A 20,759-nucleotide genomic window follows, 5' to 3' on the forward strand; every position below is an offset into this window, starting at 1 on the left:
TTTTTTTTTTTTTTTTTTTTTTTTTTTTTTTTTTTTTTTTTTTTTTTTCTAATAAAAAAAATCCTAAAATATATATTTTTTTAATAATAATCCAGATGTGAATTTTAAAAAATATTTTCAGGTAAAGATCGACTTTTTAAAGATCTTTCAAATGATCTCGAGAAGCGTATAAATTTTGGAAGACCTCTATTGATAAAATTGTTTTGCCTATAGTGTTACACGATAACACCAACTCCAATATATGCATAAACCATAACATCAATGTTGAACTTACGGGATCAAAGAGGTGAGGGCAACCAATTGAGATCAAAAGCTTCGGAAACATTAGTCACTGCAAAAACGTAAGCGACACCTCATTTAGAACACCTCCATAATTATTTGAGTATGTCTCCTTCTCATCATCTATCTCTGCAGCATATTCTATAGCCAAATAGATGGTAGTCACACGGTCCATCGACCATGTTATTGTTCTCTACTTCAAAGTTGATCAGAGGCCAAAAAAAAAAAAAAAAAAAAAAAAAAAAAAAAAAAAAAAAAAAAAAAAAAATCAAAGTAATTTTTTCATCCTTGTTGAACTAAAATAAATAAATAAATTCAGTCAACCAGTTCCGAAACTAAAACCCACTCCCACGCTGGGTGCGGTCAACCACGCGCTTTGTTACCGGGGTAAATAAAGTGGGGCCGGTTCCCATTTGCCGGTCACGCACGCGACGACTCGAGAGAAATGCGAGCCCAATTAAAAAAAAGAAAAAAGAAAAAAAAGTGCAATAAGGGAACAAAACCAGAGAATAAGCACATACTGCCCGAAACTCTGCCCATTTTCCGTCGTTTCACATCGATCTTGGTTTGGTTCAGACTTCACAGAAAAAACCAAATTACTCTTTTATTTTATTTATTGATTTAAGTTACGATTGGAGGAGAAGAAGAAATAGATGGAAGGTATTGAGTTTTTTCACCCAAATTTCATTGTTTACTGCTTATGTTGGTGCAGTGGGTATTTCACTTTCCGTTGATCTCGCTGTGCTCAATTGTGGAGCCGCGCTTTAATGCCTTCTACTATCCACCATCTTCCGCAATCGCCGCATTATGGATCGAAAACACAGTGACTGAGAGACAGCGAAACGAACTGTTTTCCCACAGCCGAAGTAACCAAAGCCAAATTTCACATTCCGACTTCGTAACGTGGTATAAAACTCCACCCCCTCCTTGTTTCTGCTCTTCCCTCCTCACTGCACTCCCATTTTTCCTTCTTATTTCATTTGGGTTTCAAACAAATCAACATTCCCGCTAACCCATTTGATTTCCGACTTTCCCCATTTCAGGGTCCACTTAAACTGCTTCCTAAAATCTGTATTTCTCATTAATGGTTGTGAAGTTGCAGTGATCCGCCATGGGGTGTGTGAACTCGAAGCAGGCGGTGTCCGTGACGCCTGCATTCGATCACTCCGGCGCATTTCGTGACAATGAATCAACGGCGGTGGGGAGCTCGGGTCGTAGCCGATGTGGGTTGGGGGAGATTGAGAGGAGTTCGAAGGCGAAGACCAAGAGGAAGTCGAAGGGGTCCAGTGAGTTCTATGGGGTTGGGAGTGAGCTGGGTGAATCGGGGAGGGCGAGTTCAAATGGCGCAGGGAATCAGACTTTGAGCTTCAGATTGGGGAATTTGAACAAGTATATTGAAAGTGAGCAAGTGGCGGCAGGGTGGCCGGCCTGGCTCAGCGCTGTCGCCGGTGAGGCCATTCAAGGTTGGATTCCTCTCCGGTCCGATGCTTATGAGAAGCTGGAAAAGGTTCTTAGTTCTTTTTCTTTTACCCTTCAATCTCTGTTTTTTTTGCTTTGTTAATCATATCAAATCCTAGTTTTATATACATCTAATCATCCTTTTCCATTGTTGACTTGAGTTTATAGTCGATTAGGATAATTATACTTCCTTTTAGGGGAAGGGGACATGTCATTAGTTCTTTGTTTTGTCCAATCAATTCAACATGCCACTGTGGGAGCATGATGGAGTTGCATGCATTTGATGATCCCTTTTCACTCCATGTTTGTATATTTAAGAAACAAAGAATCCTCCATGGAAAGATTTTTGGTCTTTTAATCAGAGAATTCTGCTTTATAAAAAGCATTTTGGCATCTTTTCTTCTTTTCTGCAACTGCTTCAATTTCATTGGAACTTTATGGTTGACATTTCTAATGCTCATATGGTGGTAGTTGAAGTTGTTGTGTGTATAGAAAGTTGATTTTGGTCTGGATGGACATGGACGAAATTCTTTCTGCTTCTGGATGTTGAATTTTTATAGATTGGACAAGGTACGTATAGCAGTGTATTTCGAGCACGTGAACTAGAAACAGGAAGGATTGTTGCTTTAAAGAAGGTTCGGTTCGACAATTTTGAGCCTGAAAGTGTTAGATTTATGGCACGAGAGATCATGATTCTCCGCAGGCTTGATCACCCTAATATCATCAAATTGGAGGGCTTAATTACGTCTCGTTTATCATGTAACATTTACCTTGTGTTTGAGTACATGGACCACGACATTACTGGGCTCTTGTCCTCCCCTGATATCACTTTTAGTGAATCACAGGTATGCTTGGTTTAAATTTCGTTTATATAGTTATAAAGTTGGGGAGCATTCTTTTGCGGAATATGAAGTGGAAATGGAACTTTCTTTTTCTTATGAACAATGATTACAGTAATGAATCCTTGGCTCTTTACCTTTTCTGTAGATTAAATGCTACATGAAACAATTGATATCCGGGCTTGAGCATTGTCACTCACGCGGTGTAATGCATCGGGATATTAAAGGATCTAATCTCCTAGTCGATAACGAAGGGGTATTAAAGGTAGCTGATTTTGGATTGGCGAACTTCTATAATTCCGGGCACCAGCAACCTCTAACGAGTCGTGTTGTCACTCTGTGGTATCGTCCTCCTGAACTTCTACTGGGTTCAACAGACTATAATGCATCTGTGGATCTTTGGAGTGTTGGCTGTGTTTTCGCCGAACTCCTTGTTGGGAAACCTATTCTTCAGGGAAGAACAGAGGTAATGTTTTTCTTTATTGAACTTCTTAATATCATATTCTGCCTATCTTTGGAACATCGTTACTTGAAAGAAGAAATTTATCAAATGTGAGATCCCACATCGGTTGGAGAGGAGAACGCACATTCCTTATAAGGGTGTGGAAACTTCTCTCTAGGGGACGCGTTTTAGAACTTTGAGGAGAAACTCAGAAGACAATATCTGCTAGCGGTGGGTTTGGGCTGTTACAAATGATATCTGAGTCAGACACCGAGTGGTGTGCCAATGAGGACATTAGGCTCTCAAGAGGGGTGAATTGTGAGATCCCACATCGGTTGGAGAGGGGAACGAAACATTCCTTATAAGGGTGTGGAAACCTCTCCTTAGGGGACACGTTTTAAAACCTTGAGGGGAAGCCCATAAGGAAAAGTCCAAAGAAGACAATATCTGATAGTGGTGTGTTTGAGTTGTTACGTGAAACATAGCAGAGCTTGGAAGAAATTTGAACTCTTCAATGATTCAACATTTTACATTAGTGTTTTAATATGAATGATGATGTTAGTGGACTGATATGTCTTCCTTAATGCGTCATACAGTTCTTACAAAATATGTTATATTTTTTCAAAGGTGATATTGACTTTACGTTTGCAACTAATAGGTCGAACAGCTACACAAGATCTTCAAGCTTTGCGGCTCTCCTCCTGATGAGTACTGGAAAAAGTCTAAACTTCCTCATGGCACTTTGTTCAAGCCACAACATCCATATAATAATTGCTTACGCCAGACATTCAAAGATTATCCTTCGACGACTGTGAACCTGCTAGAAACGCTTCTTTCCGTGGAACCATACAAGCGTGGAGTTGCCTCCTCTGCTCTTACATCTGCGGTAATGATGCTGATTACTTTATGGATACTAGGACCAAGTAATCAGTTTGTTCAATGAATATTCTAATACTATATCCTTATGGCTCCTTTCAGTATTTCAGTACAAAACCGTATGCATGTGATCCATCAAGCTTGCCAATTTATCCACCTAGCAAAGAGATTGATGCAAAACAAAGAGAGGAGACGAAAAGGTCGGTTTCTCTGATCTTTCTATCATAAAAGAATCTGAAACTTAAGGAGGATACAAAAAGATGAGACTAAATAATTGTTTGTAGATAGGAGGTTACATGTAGTGGACTGTTGTCTATCTCCACCTATTGTGAAAAACTCGGGTGTCTATGTAATAGCGTAAGCCCACCACTAGCAGATATTGTCCTCTTTGGGCTTCCCTTCAAGGTTTTAAAATACGTCTTTCAGAGTTACACTGCGGAACCGGTACTCATCCAGATACTGTTCTCTTTGGGCTTTTCTTTCCGGGCTTCCTCTCAAGGTTTTTGTGCTTTCCCTTATAGGCTTCTCCATTACGCGTTTGGGAAGCCTGTAACGGAAAGCCCGAAGAGGAATATCTACTAGCAGTAGGTTTAGGCTGTTACAAATGGTATCGAGCCAGACACTAGGAGGTGTGCCAGCGAGAGTGCTGGCCCTCAAAGGGGGTGAATTGTGAGATCCCACATCGGTTGGAGAGGAGAACAAAACATTCTTTATAAGTGTGTGGAAACCTCTCTCTAATAGGCATTTTAAAATTGTGTGGTTAACAACGATAAGCCAAAATGGATAATATCTGCTAGCGGTGGGCTTGGACTGTTACCGTCTATGAGCAATGAGCAATGTGATATAGTTTGAAAATGTATGTTACAATGGGACATCCTCTGGCTTGTAAAGGCTTTGTAAGTAACCAAACTTAAAAAATTGGGTCACATGATCTAAAATCAATAGCATTTTAAACTTTCAGGAAAAAACATAGTGGAAGAGCCCGTGGACTAGATAACAGAAGGTTAATGCGAAATCATCATGGAACCAATAAATTGGCACCAGCCGAGGTATTTCTTCTTCTTCTTCTTCTTTTTCTTTTTAGAAACAAACCTATGAAAAGCATGCATAGGAGGCAGACACGGGCTTTACAATTTTACCATTCTTAGTGTCGATCACATTGCAAGGAAGGTTCTCATTCGTCTGCTTAAAATGTTGTACAGGACTCATCAGTCTCAGCTCGAGCTTTGCATACAATTAGTATTAATGCACAAGATCTAAAAGAAGAAAAGGTTACCAAAGCTGACCAGGCGCAAAAGCTGTCAATTGATAAACTGGAAGAGACTATACATGAAACGAATGCATCTCAAGGAGACATTCCCTTCTCTGGCCCTCTACAAGTTTCGACATCGAGTGGCTTTGCGTGGGCAAGACGACGAAGAGACGATGCCTCTATTCGATGTTATTCCAGATCAATTTCACGAGGAGAACTAATTAATGGGCTGGACCATTCTGCTACATCAAGAAGCAATTTGGAGTCCAAGTTTCATGAAAAGGTAGACATGTTATCCATGAGCCGCTCAAGTTCCAAGGGTCCTGAATCAAGTGAGAGATCCAAGGTTGTGATAAGGAATCAGTGGGGCAAGTTTGAGCGTCCTGATTCCTTTGATACTTCGGATGAGTACCACTCCCAGGACTTTGCAGTGGCACTTTCTTTGCGAGATGAACTGGGAGCTAAGAGGAATAATCTGGTGAGTTTAAGATCATTAACGCCAGCCCTTTTATGTGTGCCATTGTTTTACAATATTGGAAGGTTTGTTCCACGGCCTAAACCTCCTTGATTTGATCTTGTGACAGAGTTATCAGGACCAAGTGGACAAAGTTGAATATTCTGGGCCCTTGTTATCTCAATCTAGCAGAGTGGATGAACTGCTAGACAGACACGAGAGGCATATTCGACAGACAGTTCGAAGATCATGGTTTCAACGAGGTATTGTAACGCATGCTCTGATGGTACAGATGTTTCTTTCCTTTTGAAATTTGCACCTCAATGTCAGCATCTTTCTTCTGATATGTTTACCACATGGTTTTAAAGACAAGGTAGAACTTCCCTGTCAGACAACTAGAAGCTCACAGCAGCTTTGTTGCGAGCTCGTTTGTCTTCCTGTCTGCAGTCCCTATGTTCTTCATGTTAGGATCATCTGTGCTCACCCTTTCTCTTTTGGGCTTGTAATTTGTAGGTAAAAATTGATTGCCAATCAGTTGGAAAATTTTGGGAACTGGGCATTCACCCAATAAACTATTGATTGCTGAAGATTTCACAGCAATAAGTTCATAACCAAGGAAGTTAGGACATCGCTGTTCAACACAAACAACAGGTATACACACGTCGGAATGTCTTCAAGAAAGCCGAAACGTTTGGATGATCAAACTCGTCGATTTCCTTCCAAACTGCCATTTTTTTTTATTATTCTTTCCTCCAATGTTGTAATGTATAGACTAGTACTGATATATGATGAGAAAGTATTATTATAAATGTTCCTGATTCCTAAATTGGCTGTGTACTTGAAAACATTGATGTCCTCACTTGACGAATTGCTTCGATGAAAAGAAAAGAAAAGTGTGAGATCCAACGTCATTTGGAACAAGCATCCCTTATAAGGGTGTAAAAACCTCTTCCTAGTAGAAACATTTTAAAACTTTAAAGGGAAGCCCTTGAAGAGAAAATTCAAAGAGAACAATATCTGTTAACGGTGAACTTGGGCTGCTATAAATGGTATAGAGCTAGACATTGGGTAGTATACTAGCGAGGACGTTGAACTCTCAAGGGAGGTGGATTTTGAGATTTCACATCGGTTGGAGAAGAGAACGAAACATTTCTTATAAGGATGTGGAAATCTCTTCTCAATAGACACGGGGAAGTACTTGAAGGGGAAGTCCATAGAGGACAATATCTACTAGCTTTGTCCAGCAAATTTGTTAACAAATCACTGTCTTCATAGAACCCTTCAATTAGATAAGGAGTTAAGACACCTAATATACACACGAACAAAAATCAGATCGTAAATCAAGGACAAAAGGGAGATGACATTTAGAATGTACAAAGTCGAACCATTTGGGTGAAGATTGGGGCATGAAATTGAGGGCTCCATAATTGAATTGATAATGTAGAAAAGATGTTAAAAGGCCCAGCATTGCTTAAGCCACACATGATTTGCCTCTTCCTTTGTCCTCATCTCCTTTGGTAACTAGCATACATCCTTATTACATGCTTCAATTCCTTTACTAAATTTGACTAGAATCAATGTAACAGCTCAAATTTAGATATTGTTCTTTTTTAGTTTTCTTTTTCGAGCTTCTTCTCAAGATTTTAAAAACTCGAATGTCAGGGAGAAATTTTAACACTCTTATAAAAAAAAAAAAAAAAAAATGCGAAGGCATGCTTAGCCCAAAAGTGAGAAAGCGTGATTCAATACTCAAGCACACAATTACTTTTATTCTTTGTCCATTTCTTTTTGGCACCAATCATGTTCATCCATGGAGGTGATTTCATATGATTTTCATACGGGGTCTGTTTCAAAACCTTATATACATCTTATCGTGTGAATTAAGAATATAATTGTTCGTCACTACGTGAATAATTGTGGAGGTAAAAATCAAATCATCAATCTTTATTCACTAAATAATTGTGGAGGTAAAAATCAAATCATCAATCTTTATTCACTAAATAATTGTGGAGGTAAAAATCAAATCATCAATCTTTATTCACTAAACTATACCCAAATTTTAAAGTTCAGTGAATATTTTTTTAAATTTGTTAATTAAAAGCTTATTTTTTTATTTTAAAATAATTTTTTTTTTATATTCAATTTAATAATAATATAATGGTTTACAAATATGACTTAAATTGAATTTATCATAAAAATCTAAATGAGGTCTTTGTATATTAATTATGAAAAGAAAAATGATTTTGGAATTATTTCACGTGCACTACACGTGAGGTAGAAATCGGTCTTTAAAAGTTTCTAAGTTATATTAATATTTTACTAATACTTTATAATAAAGGTTACATTAGAATATGATTTTTATTTACTCAGCCCCATGTTTTTAAAGGTAAGATCTATACATTAATTTTCTTTTATATTTTATATTTTACAAAAAGGAACGAAAATCTTTGATTTTTTTATTTTATTCTATTAACTTAATTATTCAACTACTTGACTTGTAATTTTAGAACTGAAATTATTAAGTAAAATACTATTTAATGGGATGACGTATTATTGATTAGGATAAAAATATATAAACTTAAATTATTAAAAGGAAGTCGTTAATTAAAATGAAAACTAGGTGCCACGTGTACGCCACGTAGCAGAACGGAGCATATCTCTCTCTCTCTCTTCGTCGTTGGGGGGGGGAAAAAGTTGACGTTGCAGGAAAGTCAAGTGGAGAAGAGCAGACCGCATATAAAGCTCTGCTTTCTCTGCTCTCCTTTTTCCAGCTCCACTTCTCTTCCTTCTCTCTCTGTTCTGAAGCTTTCTTCTATTTTCTTCACATTTCTCTTTTTCTTTAACCCATTTCTCTCTCACTCTGTTAGTTTGTCCCTTCGTCGAATTCTCTGCTCCTACATTCTCTCTGTGCTCTTTCGTCTATGATTTTCTCATGATTTTGTGTTCATTCTCCATTTTCATTCTCTTTTGAGTACCTTTGAGCTATTTTTTTATCTCAAGCTGTTTTCCACTCTGTTTTCCTCGCATTTGCTGAGTTTGTTGTCAAATAAGGCTCCGTACTCTGTTTCTTGCTTCTTCTTTTTTTTCCCTTTCGATTCTTCTTTGGTATTTGGTGCATTTTAGATTCTATTTTGACGTTTTGGGTGTTGGGTTTCTTTTATTTTCTTCGGTTTCTGCTTGTACTCTGGTTGATTTTTGTTGGTGTATTTCCCCTGTTTTTCTGGTGACGTAGATTTGGACCGGACTGGGGGAGGAACAGCGCCATCTGATGGCGCTGTTTAGAAAATTATTCTACCGGAAGCCTCCAGATCGGCTTCTCGAGATTGCGGAGAGAGTGTACGGTATGATCTCCTTTCAAATTCTTTATTGTTCTCTGTAAGAGCGACTGCGAATGATGAAATGTTGTCTTTGTTATTTCCTGCTTGCATCGTGTCCTAAAGTTTGTTTAATTGAGCTCTGTTCTTTACTTTGGTGCACGTTTGAGTATGGTTAGAGTGGTCTGACGTACTCATAGTCCTAACAGGCTTTCTCTTCTCCAGTTCTATGTACATGCCCACTGTTATTCATCATTTTCGGCTTTCCCTTTCGAACTTCTCTGACGGTTTTTAAAACGCTTCTACTGTGTAGAAGTTTACACACCTTGTAAATGGTTCGTTTTCCTCTCCAATCGACGTGGGATCTTACAATCCACCCCTTTGGGACTCAGCGTCCTCGCTGATACTTGTTCCCCTCTCCAATTGATGTGGAATCTCACAATTCACAGCCTTCGGGGCCAAACATCCTCGCTAGCACTCGTTTCCCTCTCCAGTCGATGTGAAATCTCACCATTCACCCCTCTTCGGGACCCAGCGTCCTCGCTGGCACTCATTTCTATCTCCAATCAATGTGGGATCTCACAATCCACCCCTTTTGGAGCCAGCGTGCTCACTGGCACACTGCCTGGTGTCGGGCTCTAATACCATATGTAACAGCCAGCAGATATTGTCCTCGTTGGGCTTTCCTTCAAAATTTTCAAAATGCATCCGCTTGGAAGAGGTTTCCACACCCTTATAAAAAATGCTTCGTTTCCCTCTCCAACCGGGATCTCACAATTTGACCATGATCTTTCTTTCCTATTGTGGGGGGTGGGGTAGAAGATTTTTCTAACGCCAAGTAGTCTGAGTAGCTGGTATCTTTAACGCCCCTTACTGCATGGGTTCTATGGTCATGGGGCAAGATCTACAATAAGCAAGCTGAAGTAGTTAATTGTTGCTTTGTAGCCTGGTTCTGTTCATCTAAAGTTTCTTTTAAATATATAAAAATCTTTTGTAGTGCATGAACGTTTTGTTGTAAGACATTCTTTTTATTAAAAGAAAAAAACCCATGTTACTACTAGTGAAGAAAAAATTCTCAAATTTTTTTTTCTTCAGTGTTTGATTGTTGCTTCTCTACGGACGTCTTGGAAGAGGATGAGTACAAAGTATATTTGGGTAGCATTATACCAAAGCTGCAAGACCACTTTCCTGATGCTTCTTTCATGGTGTTTAACTTTAGTGAACGAAAGAGGAAAACTAAAACTTGGGACATACTGTCTCAATATGGTATGACAGTGATGGAATATCCTCTGCAATATGAAGGGTGTCCTCTACTGCCATTGGAGATGATCCACCACTTCATTCGGTCGAGTGAAAGCTGGTTTTCATTGGAGGGACAAAAAAATGTATTGTTGATGAACTGTGAACGAGGAGGATGGCCAATCCTTGCTTTCATGCTTTCAGCTCTCTTATTGTACTGTAAACAATATGAGGGGGAGCAGAAGACCCTTGAAATGGTCTACAGGCAAGCTCCTACAGAACTTCTCCATGTCCTTTCTCCAGTAAACTCACAGCCTTCTCAAATGAGATACCTTCACTATATTTCTAGGAGAAATCTAGGTTCTTATTGGCCTATACCTGATACACCTCTAATTTTAGACTGTCTGATACTTCGAGAGCTTCCTATGCTTGATGGAGGAAAAGGGTGTCGGCCTATCATACGCATTTATGGTCCGGACCCTTTAACACCAGGAAACCGAAGTCCAAAACTTTTTTTTTCCAGTGCAAAGATGGAAAGAAATGGTCTCCAGTATCTACAGGTAAAATCTAAATCATGAAATTTGCAATGACAAGAATTTGGCAAATATTTGAGTGCCCTCTTCCATTGCAGGCAGCAAGCAGAGTTGTAAAAATGGATGTTCGTTGTCATGTTCAAGGCGATGTTGTTCTTGAATGCATCCATTTAGATGGAGATCTAATACACGAGGAAGTAATGTTTAGAGTTATGTTTCACACAGCCTTTGTGCATTCAAACAGTTTGAAGCTCAATCGTGATGAGGTTGATGTTTTATGGGATGCCAAGGAGCAGTTTCATAAAAATTTTAGAGTAGAGGTAGGCTGTTGTTTCTTTTCTGTTCATAGTTTTTCCTTTAAAGCCTTCAAAATTGAAGGAATACTTACTTATATGTCAGGTACATTTTCTGAATGCTGAACATATTGTGCCAAACCTCACCTCAGCAGCAAAAAGTGATGACAAAATCGAAATCGAAAGCAACTCGACTGAGGAGTTTTTCGAAGTGGAAGAAATATTTAGCAATTTTGTTGACGTGCAGGAAGTAATGAGGGATTATGATGTTCAAATGGTACATGCGAATGAAACGGATGCTATAGACAATCAAGCAGCGTTGAAGGAAGATGCAGACCCGCCTACATTCCAACGCTGTAAATCATTTGGAGGGAGTCATGACTTTGACAAGAAGATGGATTGTAACGTTGAAGCAGTGAAGGACATCACTGTTGATGATGTGACTTTCAAAACAGATGAAAAAATGGACTCTGGTCTTCATGCCGTGAAGGACATTGTTGTGAATTATGGAGATAACAAGCCAAATCCTTTACTATTTTCTGGTAATGTACTGAGACGTACAGGGATCAAGGAACTGATAGACGATGCTTATGACATGTTGGAAGGGGTGGAGCATAAAGGGTATGGAGAAGATACTGCTAATCCACACGTTGAGTTAAAGCTTCCTTCAAAAAAGATGGAAGCCGATGCGTGGAGGCTTAAACAGAAGCCCAAACAGCCTGAAAAAGGGGACTTTCTTGTAAAACAGGCAAAACCAAATACTCTTCCACCAGCTCTTCAGGCTAACACATCTTTCTTGCATGTATCATCTCCTAAAGTTTCTTTGTCACCCTCTTCATATTTTCATATAAATGCAAGATCTCCTCCTCCACCTCCACCACCACCACCTCCTCCACCTTCCAATCACTTGGCACCTAAAAGTTCATCATTAGTGTGTGGAAATACACCTAAGCATAGTGCTCCACCACCTCCACCTCCACCTCCCTTACCTAGAGCTCTACCACAATTATCTCCCATACGGCCACCGGCTTCACATGGAGCTCTGCTTTCTCCACGCCTAACAAATGCTAGAGCTCTGCCACCACCCCCTCCCCCACCTCCTCCAATTCAGAGGACAGCTTCTGCACATTTAACCCAAGGGCGACAGGCTTTAACATCTCCAACAACATGTGTTGTATCATCTTCCCTGCCATCTCCAATTTGTGAAGCACCATCACCTCCTCAACCTACTACTGGTCCTCTTCCACTGGTTCCTTCTTCCAGATCTCCAGGAGGTATGTCTCCACACCTAGGAGCTAAAGGAGTAAGTTCTTCAACTGATGTGAAAACACCATCTATAGTAATGAGGGGACGTGGGTTCTCGCGGAGCACAGGGGTGACTGCTAAAGTGCCTCAACGATCATCATTGAAACCTCTGCATTGGAGCAAGGTAACTCGGGTACCAAAAGGGAGCTTATGGGAAGAATTGCAAAGATGCGGAGATTCTGAAAGGTAATACAACTTCTCCTAAGAATTTAAGCTGCCTTTTCATTTGATTGTGATATTTACACACTCGAGTAATGTAGTTTAGCCTTGGTGCAGTATGTTCCTTTAGACTGTAGCATTTGGTATCCTTTGTAATAACCAAGTTTCTATATTCTTCCTAGTGCACCAGAATTTGATGTATCTGAGCTGGAGACGCTTTTCTCTGTGACTGTCCCTAAACCTATTGCTGATTCAGGAGGTAAATCCGGAGGACGAAGAAAGTCAGTTGGATCAAAATTGGACAAAATTCACTTGGTATTTAAACTTCAATATTACTCCCTAGAAACAAGTTTTTCCCTCCTTTGTGATATATATTTATGCGATCATGTTCCTTACTGTTGGTGCAACTAATTAGGGAGAATGTTTAATTGCAGATTGATCTTAGGAGGGCAAATAACACTGAAATCATGCTAACAAAAGTTCGGATGCCACTGTCTGACATGATGGTAAGCCAAGAAAAGTTATACTTGCATAAGATATTTCTACTTCGGTGCAGACTGATTTTTCCCTCATCAACATGCCAGCACTATGAATTCCAGGATGGTATTGGGTGGCAAAATTAGGCTTTCTTTGTGCTTGTTCACGTATTGCATTCTTATTTCCAATTATTACTGAAAAATTTCTCACGTGAGTAAGCTTTGTTTTAGAGCTAGAAGATTATGATGATGGAGCTGATTTTACTTTTCTTACTATAATCGTCAATTCATGATGTAATATAGGCAGCAGTGCTCTCCATGGATGAGTCAGTATTAGATGTAGATCAAGTGGAAAATCTTATCAAATTTTGCCCCACCAAAGAAGAGATGGAGCTTCTCAAGGTGAAATATCTTGTGCTATAATATTGGATTATCCTTTATTAATTTTACCATGAAATGATATCCTGCTCTTTTTACATGTATGGCAAATGAGGCTCTTTACTTATGATCAATTAACTGAAGGTTTGTTTGTGCTTAAATTCGTAAGGGATACTCTGGTGACATGGATAAACTTGGCAAGTGCGAACAGGTAACTTGCTCTGTTGAACAGGTCATAGCTTTTGTTTCTGCAGTGTGGCATTTAATTGCTTTATACTTGTAGCCTTGTAAATTCAATCCCTCCTTGATGTGATGCTAGCTTGTATACAGAATACAAGCATCGCTATCATGCTAAGGTCAAAATTGAGTTATTTGTACATAACGCAATAATGCATGTCAATGTAGTACAACTTCTGAGACAGAGATACAACTTCTATCTTAGGAAAAGGCTGGGACTTTGCTTCCATTCAAAGTTCGTGGTGTATCTTTGTGGATCCCACATCGGTTACTGAGAGGAACGAAACATTCCTTATAAGGATGTGAAAACCTCTCCCTAGTAGACGCGTTTTAAAACCGTGAGGCTGACGGTAATACGTAATGGGCCGAAGCGGACAATATTTACTAGCGGTGGGCTTGGGCTGTTACAAACAGTATCAAAGCCCGAGCAATGTGTCAACGAGGACGCTGGCCCCCAAGGGGAGTGGATTGTGAGATCCCACAAGTTAGAGAGGGGAACAAAGCATTCCTTATAAGGGTGTAGAAACCTCTCCCTAATAGACGCGTTTTAAAATCGTGAGGCTAACGGCGATAGGTAATAGGCCAAAGCGGACAATATCTGCTAGTGGTGGACTTGGACTGTTACAATCTTGGTCAAAATAGGCTTCTCCTTTGCCACCGGCTTTAAGATCCAACTTAAAAAAGACATCTTTTGGTTTACTGCTAGTTTTTGATTAAATGAGTTCTTTGATATTTTGCATGTGACATGAATGCCGTTTAGAACAGATGTTTCTGTTTTTTTAATCTTTTATATATAAACCATCAGCAATTTTTGGAGACAATGCAATTACATGTTTTCTTTTCTTCTTCTCATTTGTCCACACATCAGTACTTTCTAGAGATGATGCAAGTTCCACGTGTGGAGTCGAAGCTAAGAGTATTTTCTTTCAAGATTCACTTCAGCTCACAGGTTTTGTGGTATTTGCAACTCTTCATTTTTATCCCATTTTTAGTTTTGAAAATATATAAGAATTTCTTTGGTGTAAGCGTACTCTTTTACTCTATATACCTATTCTTGACCTCCTTTGCAGATAGCAGAGTTCAAAAAAAGCCTAAACACTGTAAACTCTTTCTGTCAAGAGGTCTATTGATAGTGTTAATCAGTACCTTTCTCCAGTCATTTGATATCTGTAAACTCTGAGCCCATTAATTTACATCACTGTTTTAATAGGTGAGGAGTTCTTGCAAATTGAAGGAGATATTGAAAAGAATTCTTTGCCTGGGAAATATGCTAAACCAAGGAACTGCTAGGGGTAACAAACTTTATACCATGGACATGAAATTCTGAACATGAAATTCTGTCTCAATACCATTTATACGATGCAGGTTCTGCAATTGGGTTCAGGTTGGATAGTCTCTCAAAACTCACTGATACACGTGCTTCTAACAATAAGTTGACTCTCATGCATTATCTGTGTAAGGTACTATTCTAGTGTTGTCTGTCTTATTGATAACTTTTGATTTTCTAATTTGGTGGGAGAATAAATGTTGCTTGTTAATTAAGTTATAATCTTATTGAATAAATGTTTGTGTAAATTGAAAGTTTCTTCTTCTAGGCTTCCCCTCAAGATTTTAAAACGCGTTTACTAGGGAGAGGTTTCCACACCTTTATAAGAAATGTTTCGTTCCCATCTCCAACCGATGTGAGATCTCACAATCCACCCCTTTGGAGCCTAATGTCCTCATTGGCACACCGCCGGTGTTTGGCTTTGATACCATTTGTAACAGCCCAAGCTCAAGCCCACCGCTAGCAGATATCGTCCGCTTTGGCCCGTTACATATCACGGTCAGCCTCACGGTTTTAAAACGCGTCTACTATGGAGAGGGTCTAGCCCTACTCCGATTAGTGTCTCGCACCGTCCATTGACTGACTTTGATACCATTTATAGCAACCCAAGCCCACAGCTAGTAGATATTGTCTTCTCTGTGCTTTCTATTCAAGGGTTTGCCCTCAAGGTTTTAAAATACTTATGTTTTAGAGAGGTTTTCACACCTTTATAAGAAATGTTTCATTCCCTTATCCAACGGGATCTCACATCATGAGTCTAACTATTAAGTCCATAGGATATGGGGGCAAAACTTTAAAGGTGTTCCTGTTGTTACTTTATCGGTTGATGTAGATTCACCTGGTCTGATTTACCTTAAAATTCCTGGATTGACAGATAGAACGTACTGGAATCTTTGTAAAAGTGAAAGATGGGGTTTATGGAATTTAACTTTTGGTTTTTACTAGAAAAAGAGGGATAGGTTGTGAATTGAAGTTCGATCTGTTTACGTTCCCCCCCAACGTCTCTCGAGTGTGGCAGGTTGATCACAAATTTGGTTTATGCATGTGCCTCAGGTCGTTGCTTCAAAGTCACCATCACTTCTTGAATTTCATCTGGACCTTGGTAGCTTGGAAGCTGCGTCTAAGGTCTACATATTTCATGGCATTGAATTCAATCAATATGATCCAAAAAAGAACTTATTTGACTTGGAGTCTTGCTTCCTATGCAGATACAATTGAAATCTTTGGCAGAAGAAATGCAAGCAATAACAAAAGGATTGGAAAAGGTGAAGCAGGAACTAGTTGCTTCTGAAAGTGATGGCCCCATCTCTCAAACTTTTCGTAAGGTTGCCACTTCTTTCTTCCTTCCCCACCCCCCATAGTCATTGTGGACACTTTCCAGTGGATTAAATTTACTATGTTGTATTTTTAGATATTGAAAGGATTTGTTAATCTTGCCGAGAAGGAGGTCGAATCTGTGACCGTTCTTTACTCGGTGGTGGTAATCTTCTAAACTAGATCTTGTATGTTGGAATAAAGTTTGAAGTTATTGTGAAATAAAGGAGACCACTGCATGGTTGCAGGGTAGAAATGCTGATGCACTTGCTCTATATTTTGGCGAGGATCCTTCCCGTTCTCCATTTGAACAAGGTTAGCTAGTCTCGACTTTTCTTTTGTTCATTGTTGCGGTGTCATAACTGTAAGGGCTGCCGTTCAGTTCAGTAAGTTTTTTTCATGACTGATATGAGATCCCATGTCGGTGGGAGAGGGGAACAAAACATTCCTTATAAGGGTGTGAAACCTCTCCCTAGTAGACGTGTTATAAAACCATGAGACTAACAATGATACGTAACGGGTCAAAACGGACAATATATGCTAGTGGTGGGCTTGAGCTATTACCAATGGTATCAGAGGTAGTTACCAAACGGTGCGAGACACTGGTCGGAGTAGGGCTAGACCTTCTTTATAGTAGACGTGTTTTAAACTGTGAGACTGACGGTGATACGTAACGGGTCATCTTAGAACCGTGAGGCTGATGGTGATACGTAACGAGCCAAAACGGACAATATCTGTTAGCAGTGGGCTTGAGCTGTTACAAATGGTATCAAAGCCGACACCGGGCGATGTGCCAATGAGGACGCTGGGCCCCCAAGGGGGTAGATTGTGAGATCCCATATCGGTTGGAGAGGGGAACGAAACATTCCATATAAGGGTGTGGAAACTTCTCCCTAGCAGGCTGATGACAATACGTAACGGGTCAAAACGGATAATATATCATGGCGTTCTTTTCAAGCATTAACTCAGATTGTGGAAGGGATTTGTAATATGGAAGGGATTTGTAATATGGAAGGATGTAATGCAGTTCCATCATTCCTCCTGTAACCTAGTTTACTATTCTCAAATTGATTCCATGTGTTCAATGCAACGCAGTTACAGGAACTCTGTTCCATTTTACAAGATCCTTTCTGAAAGCACATGAAGAGAATAGCAAGCAGTTAGAAATGGAGATGAGAAAGCTGAGAAAATCTAACAATTAAATTATGACTCTGAATTTCCTCCAAACCAACACAATTTGCTTCAATCTTCATAATCTTGAAGTAAAACTGGAGCAGACCCTCTGCTTGTTGGATGAGGCATTCAAGTTGAGAATTTGAATAGCTTCACAACTGAGCCAGCGTCTATGAATCAGCCAGACTCTCAGCCGTAGGGATCTTACATCCACCAGCAATAACTATCTGTACAAAGCTCTCTCCCTCTTCATATTTCTTCACTTTACCAATTCTGTAACATAAGTTTCTGAATTTCTATCCTTAACGATGTTGTATAGCTCTATAAATAAGAACCATTAAATCTTTTACAACATTTTCAACCCACCAGTCAATTTTTAGCCATAGCTTCCATCTACTCTCGAGCGAATGTCTGTACCAGATCAAGGCTTTGTTTTGTATGCATTTTCCATCTGGGTTCGTCAACTTTTGCTTGCAACAAGCGTTGCTTTTTCCACATAATGCTCAAATCTTAAGTGGGCAATCGAAAACGTTCGTATTCGAAGGAAGAATCATAGATGTTCAAAAGAAGTATTTGAAGATTTGAAGCAGGCTTTTTAAGGCTGCTTAACTAGACTGCAAACTGTTGAGTTTTATTTTTTCAATCAAGCTACTGATAACTGGAGGTCTGTATATTCTACCACAATGTAACGGTTGGTTATCTACAATTCGAACACCGAACAGAAAGAACTAAAGGAACAATTTCAAATTTTCACATGCTTTCTTCTCCTGGATCTTTGATTCTACTGTGGATGCTTATCTGTATAGTTTCTTATTGAATTATTTCCTGGGGTTCTTCTTATGATTCTTTAACTGAGTTCTATATACTTTTTTCCTGCAGATTGTCCTGATGGATGGATGATCCACAAGTTGTTGAATGCAGGTTCTGTTCCTGTAGAACCTTTGAATCCATGTAACCAACATTGTCTACCTCTCCAGAGTGTATTTGAAGAGCCTGTCTTCCTTCCAGATCCACCCAGTAAACCGTCTTACAACTCTTGAAGAACAGACAACTAAACGTCGTGTCGAGGACGACAAAAATGGAGTATAGATATGCAATAACAATCCCTTCTGACAGCATGGAAAGGTTTAGTCTTCCAACACCATTATAAGCTCTTACTACACGGTACTGGAACAAGGCTTCAATAGCAGCCATGGCTAAATTTGCAGGCAGAGCCAAAAGCAATGCTGTGGAAGTTTTCCCTCTAATCAAAACACAAGCTTTGAGTATTGGTAGATAACCACCAAGCCTTTCCATGCCTGACAAAACCAATGCTAAGTTACTGATAACCCAAGTGTTTGCCAGAACAATGGAATACAGGACAGCTCCAGCTGCTGAGAGAAAGACAAAGCTGGTGGAAGAAGACAAGCCAAACCCATCAAGGAAACTGAAAGCTAAGCAAAGAATTGAAAAGATTGTTGCATTTGCTGAGAGTGTGAGGAGTGAGCTGCAAATATGGGTGAGAAGAAGTGGACTGTAAAGGGTTCTGACAGAGGAAAAGGAGGGGTGGGCTGTTGGTTTGGTCTCCTTTAGAGCTTGAATCACCGAGGCTTTTGCAATAAGAAGGAAGGTAAGAGTGAAAGGAAGAGTGAAAATGGAAGAAAATATGGCTTGGGAAAGGTTGAGAGTGAAAATGGAGAAGAATTCAAGGGAAGGAGGGAAGGCTGCAGCATAAAAAAGAAGCCTCAAGCGATGGTGTATGTTTGGAAGGAAATAAATGGAAGAAGTAAAGGCAAAGGTTTGTGAGAGAAGAAGGGGAACTGAGAAAGGGAAGGCAAACAAGGCTGAGGAAGAGGTGAAGTACTGATATTTCTGCAGGAAACAGAAGATTGATGTTCTGATGATGCTGCCTGTGCCTGTGCCTGTCTTTCCCATTTCAATTGCTAGAGGTTTCTGTATTCAGAAGGGTGAATCATGAAACGGGTATCTTCCTGCGTGGATGTTGAGGTGTATATATTAGAGGAGTTGGGAAAGTTTAGGTGTTTAAGCCTTTGGTGATGCTTTTCAAAATTTGGTTAAATGGATAGCTCAACTACTGAATAACAACAAAATTTGGAGTAGTTCAAGCTTTTCAATAAAACCCGTCCACTGGGGAGAGTTTTTCATATCCCCCTTCTTCAACCGATGTAGGATCTCACCAAGATTGACCATCTTTTAAAAACTATTATGATTTATTGATTCATTCTTTAGAACGGGAGTTGCTGTCAAATGGCTAGGCGGTTGAAGCATATAAATTCATAAACAAGATAAGAAACAAGAACACAAAATTGCAAAGGGCAAATCAATCTTTTAGCATTCTCTTCCATCGTATCAACAACTACAATTACTCGAACAGAAAGAACAGGACTATAAAACAATGATCGATCGATTAGCCATAGTCCAACAGATAAACGAAACTATAACAGTCCAAGCCCAAGCCCACCACTATTGGATAGTGTCTGATTTAGCTTATTATGTATCGTTTTGTGTATTTTGTGGTTGGAATCTAGGAAGGAGAAAGGAGAAGAATACATATGATAAGGTTGGTAGAGAGAGCATTTGAGGTGGGCTTTCATTAGTTGAAACTTCCCTAAATTATCATCATAAATTCCATCAACTTGCTTACCTAATAATCAAATTTCAACCATTATTTAATTTCATTTCAATTTCCTTTTGCTTCTCAAACACAAAATAATAATAATAATTATTATTACTGTGTCGGTGTAACCAGTGACCTACAAACAAAAATAGTGATTTTAATTATATAAACATTAGAGGACTTTTTTCTAATGTCCAAACATTTGTAATTATGCTTCTTTTCTCATGTAAATGTATATTAATATTTCGTATCAAATAAGTTATTGAAAATCTCGTAAAATTTATGTATTTAATGTATTATATTTTTTAATATTTCTCTTAATTTTTTAATTTTATGTCTAATAAATTTTTGACTAATATCTTAATTAAAAAAAGAATCAATTTTATATTTAATAGATCAATAATTTTTTTATTTTTAATATGACTATCGTATAATTTAGAGGAGGTTAGAATTTCAATTTTATATTTAAATAAAGTCTCATAAACTTAGAAGATAATAATAAATTAAGTAGTAGGTTAAATATCACTTAAATTAATAACGTCAAATACCAACCAAAAATAATATTAAAGATGTGATTAAGATATGTTATGATTTATTATTATTATTATTATTATTTGGTGTTATTATAATTTCAAGTTGAATTAAAATGAAGAAATAATTGGAAAGAGACGATTGAGCCACTAAAATACTAAATACTTGTCAATTTATTAATCCTTCAAATAATGAAAGGTGGCTTCACTTATAAAATACTAACATATGCTAATAATTCGTTTTTTTTTTTTTTTTTTTTTTTT

General features: G+C 38.7%; 3 protein-coding genes across 6 annotated transcripts; 2 read left to right on the forward strand and 1 right to left on the reverse strand.

The window, feature by feature from the left end:
- The first annotated feature begins 880 nt into the window (after positions 1 to 880).
- On the forward strand, positions 881 to 6,426 carry LOC111431627 (protein IMPAIRED IN BABA-INDUCED STERILITY 1-like). 3 transcript variants are annotated; one of them, XM_023068320.1, is made up of 10 exons: positions 881 to 1,185; positions 1,376 to 1,786; positions 2,298 to 2,582; positions 2,725 to 3,042; positions 3,677 to 3,904; positions 3,997 to 4,094; positions 4,856 to 4,943; positions 5,097 to 5,624; positions 5,731 to 5,863; positions 6,114 to 6,426. In XM_023068320.1, the coding sequence occupies exons 2-10, from the start codon at positions 1,391 to 1,393 to the stop codon at positions 6,122 to 6,124; spliced, it is 2,085 nt and encodes a 694-aa protein (XP_022924088.1). In that variant the 5' UTR covers positions 881 to 1,185; positions 1,376 to 1,390; the 3' UTR covers positions 6,125 to 6,426. The 3 variants fall into 3 exon arrangements, with proteins under 3 accessions (XP_022924088.1, XP_022924089.1, XP_022924087.1); XM_023068321.1 differs by having other exon boundaries at positions 1,382 to 1,786; XM_023068319.1 differs by having other exon boundaries at positions 882 to 1,185; positions 1,323 to 1,786.
- A 1,969-nt stretch (positions 6,427 to 8,395) lies between these two features.
- LOC111431555 (formin-like protein 20) lies at positions 8,396 to 17,812 on the forward strand. 2 transcript variants are annotated; one of them, XM_023068237.1, is made up of 17 exons: positions 8,396 to 8,941; positions 10,010 to 10,713; positions 10,785 to 11,006; positions 11,086 to 12,470; positions 12,626 to 12,758; positions 12,878 to 12,949; positions 13,223 to 13,321; positions 13,467 to 13,508; positions 14,403 to 14,483; positions 14,605 to 14,655; positions 14,745 to 14,826; positions 14,900 to 14,994; positions 15,915 to 15,986; positions 16,070 to 16,186; positions 16,273 to 16,341; positions 16,424 to 16,490; positions 17,271 to 17,812. In XM_023068237.1, exons 1-17 carry the CDS (start codon positions 8,869 to 8,871, stop codon positions 17,375 to 17,377), a joined length of 3,471 nt encoding a protein of 1,156 aa, XP_022924005.1. In that variant the 5' UTR covers positions 8,396 to 8,868; the 3' UTR covers positions 17,378 to 17,812. The 2 variants fall into 2 exon arrangements, 1 of the variants encoding a protein (XP_022924005.1); XR_002708517.1 differs by lacking the exons at positions 14,900 to 14,994; positions 15,915 to 15,986; positions 16,070 to 16,186; ... (1 more) ...; positions 16,424 to 16,490; positions 17,271 to 17,812 and having other exon boundaries at positions 14,403 to 14,491; positions 14,745 to 14,814.
- Positions 17,813 to 17,958: 146 nt separating this feature from the next.
- LOC111431556 lies at positions 17,959 to 19,306 on the reverse strand. Its single transcript, XM_023068238.1, has one exon. The coding sequence runs from the start codon at positions 19,260 to 19,262 to the stop codon at positions 18,207 to 18,209; it is 1,056 nt and encodes a 351-aa protein (XP_022924006.1). The 5' UTR covers positions 19,263 to 19,306; the 3' UTR covers positions 17,959 to 18,206.
- Positions 19,307 to 20,759: the final 1,453 nt, after the last annotated feature.

Source organism: Cucurbita moschata, unplaced genomic scaffold (genome assembly GCF_002738365.1).
Source record: "Cucurbita moschata cultivar Rifu unplaced genomic scaffold, Cmos_1.0 Cmo_Scf00036, whole genome shotgun sequence".
NCBI classification, from domain to species: Eukaryota; Viridiplantae; Streptophyta; class Magnoliopsida; order Cucurbitales; family Cucurbitaceae; genus Cucurbita; species Cucurbita moschata.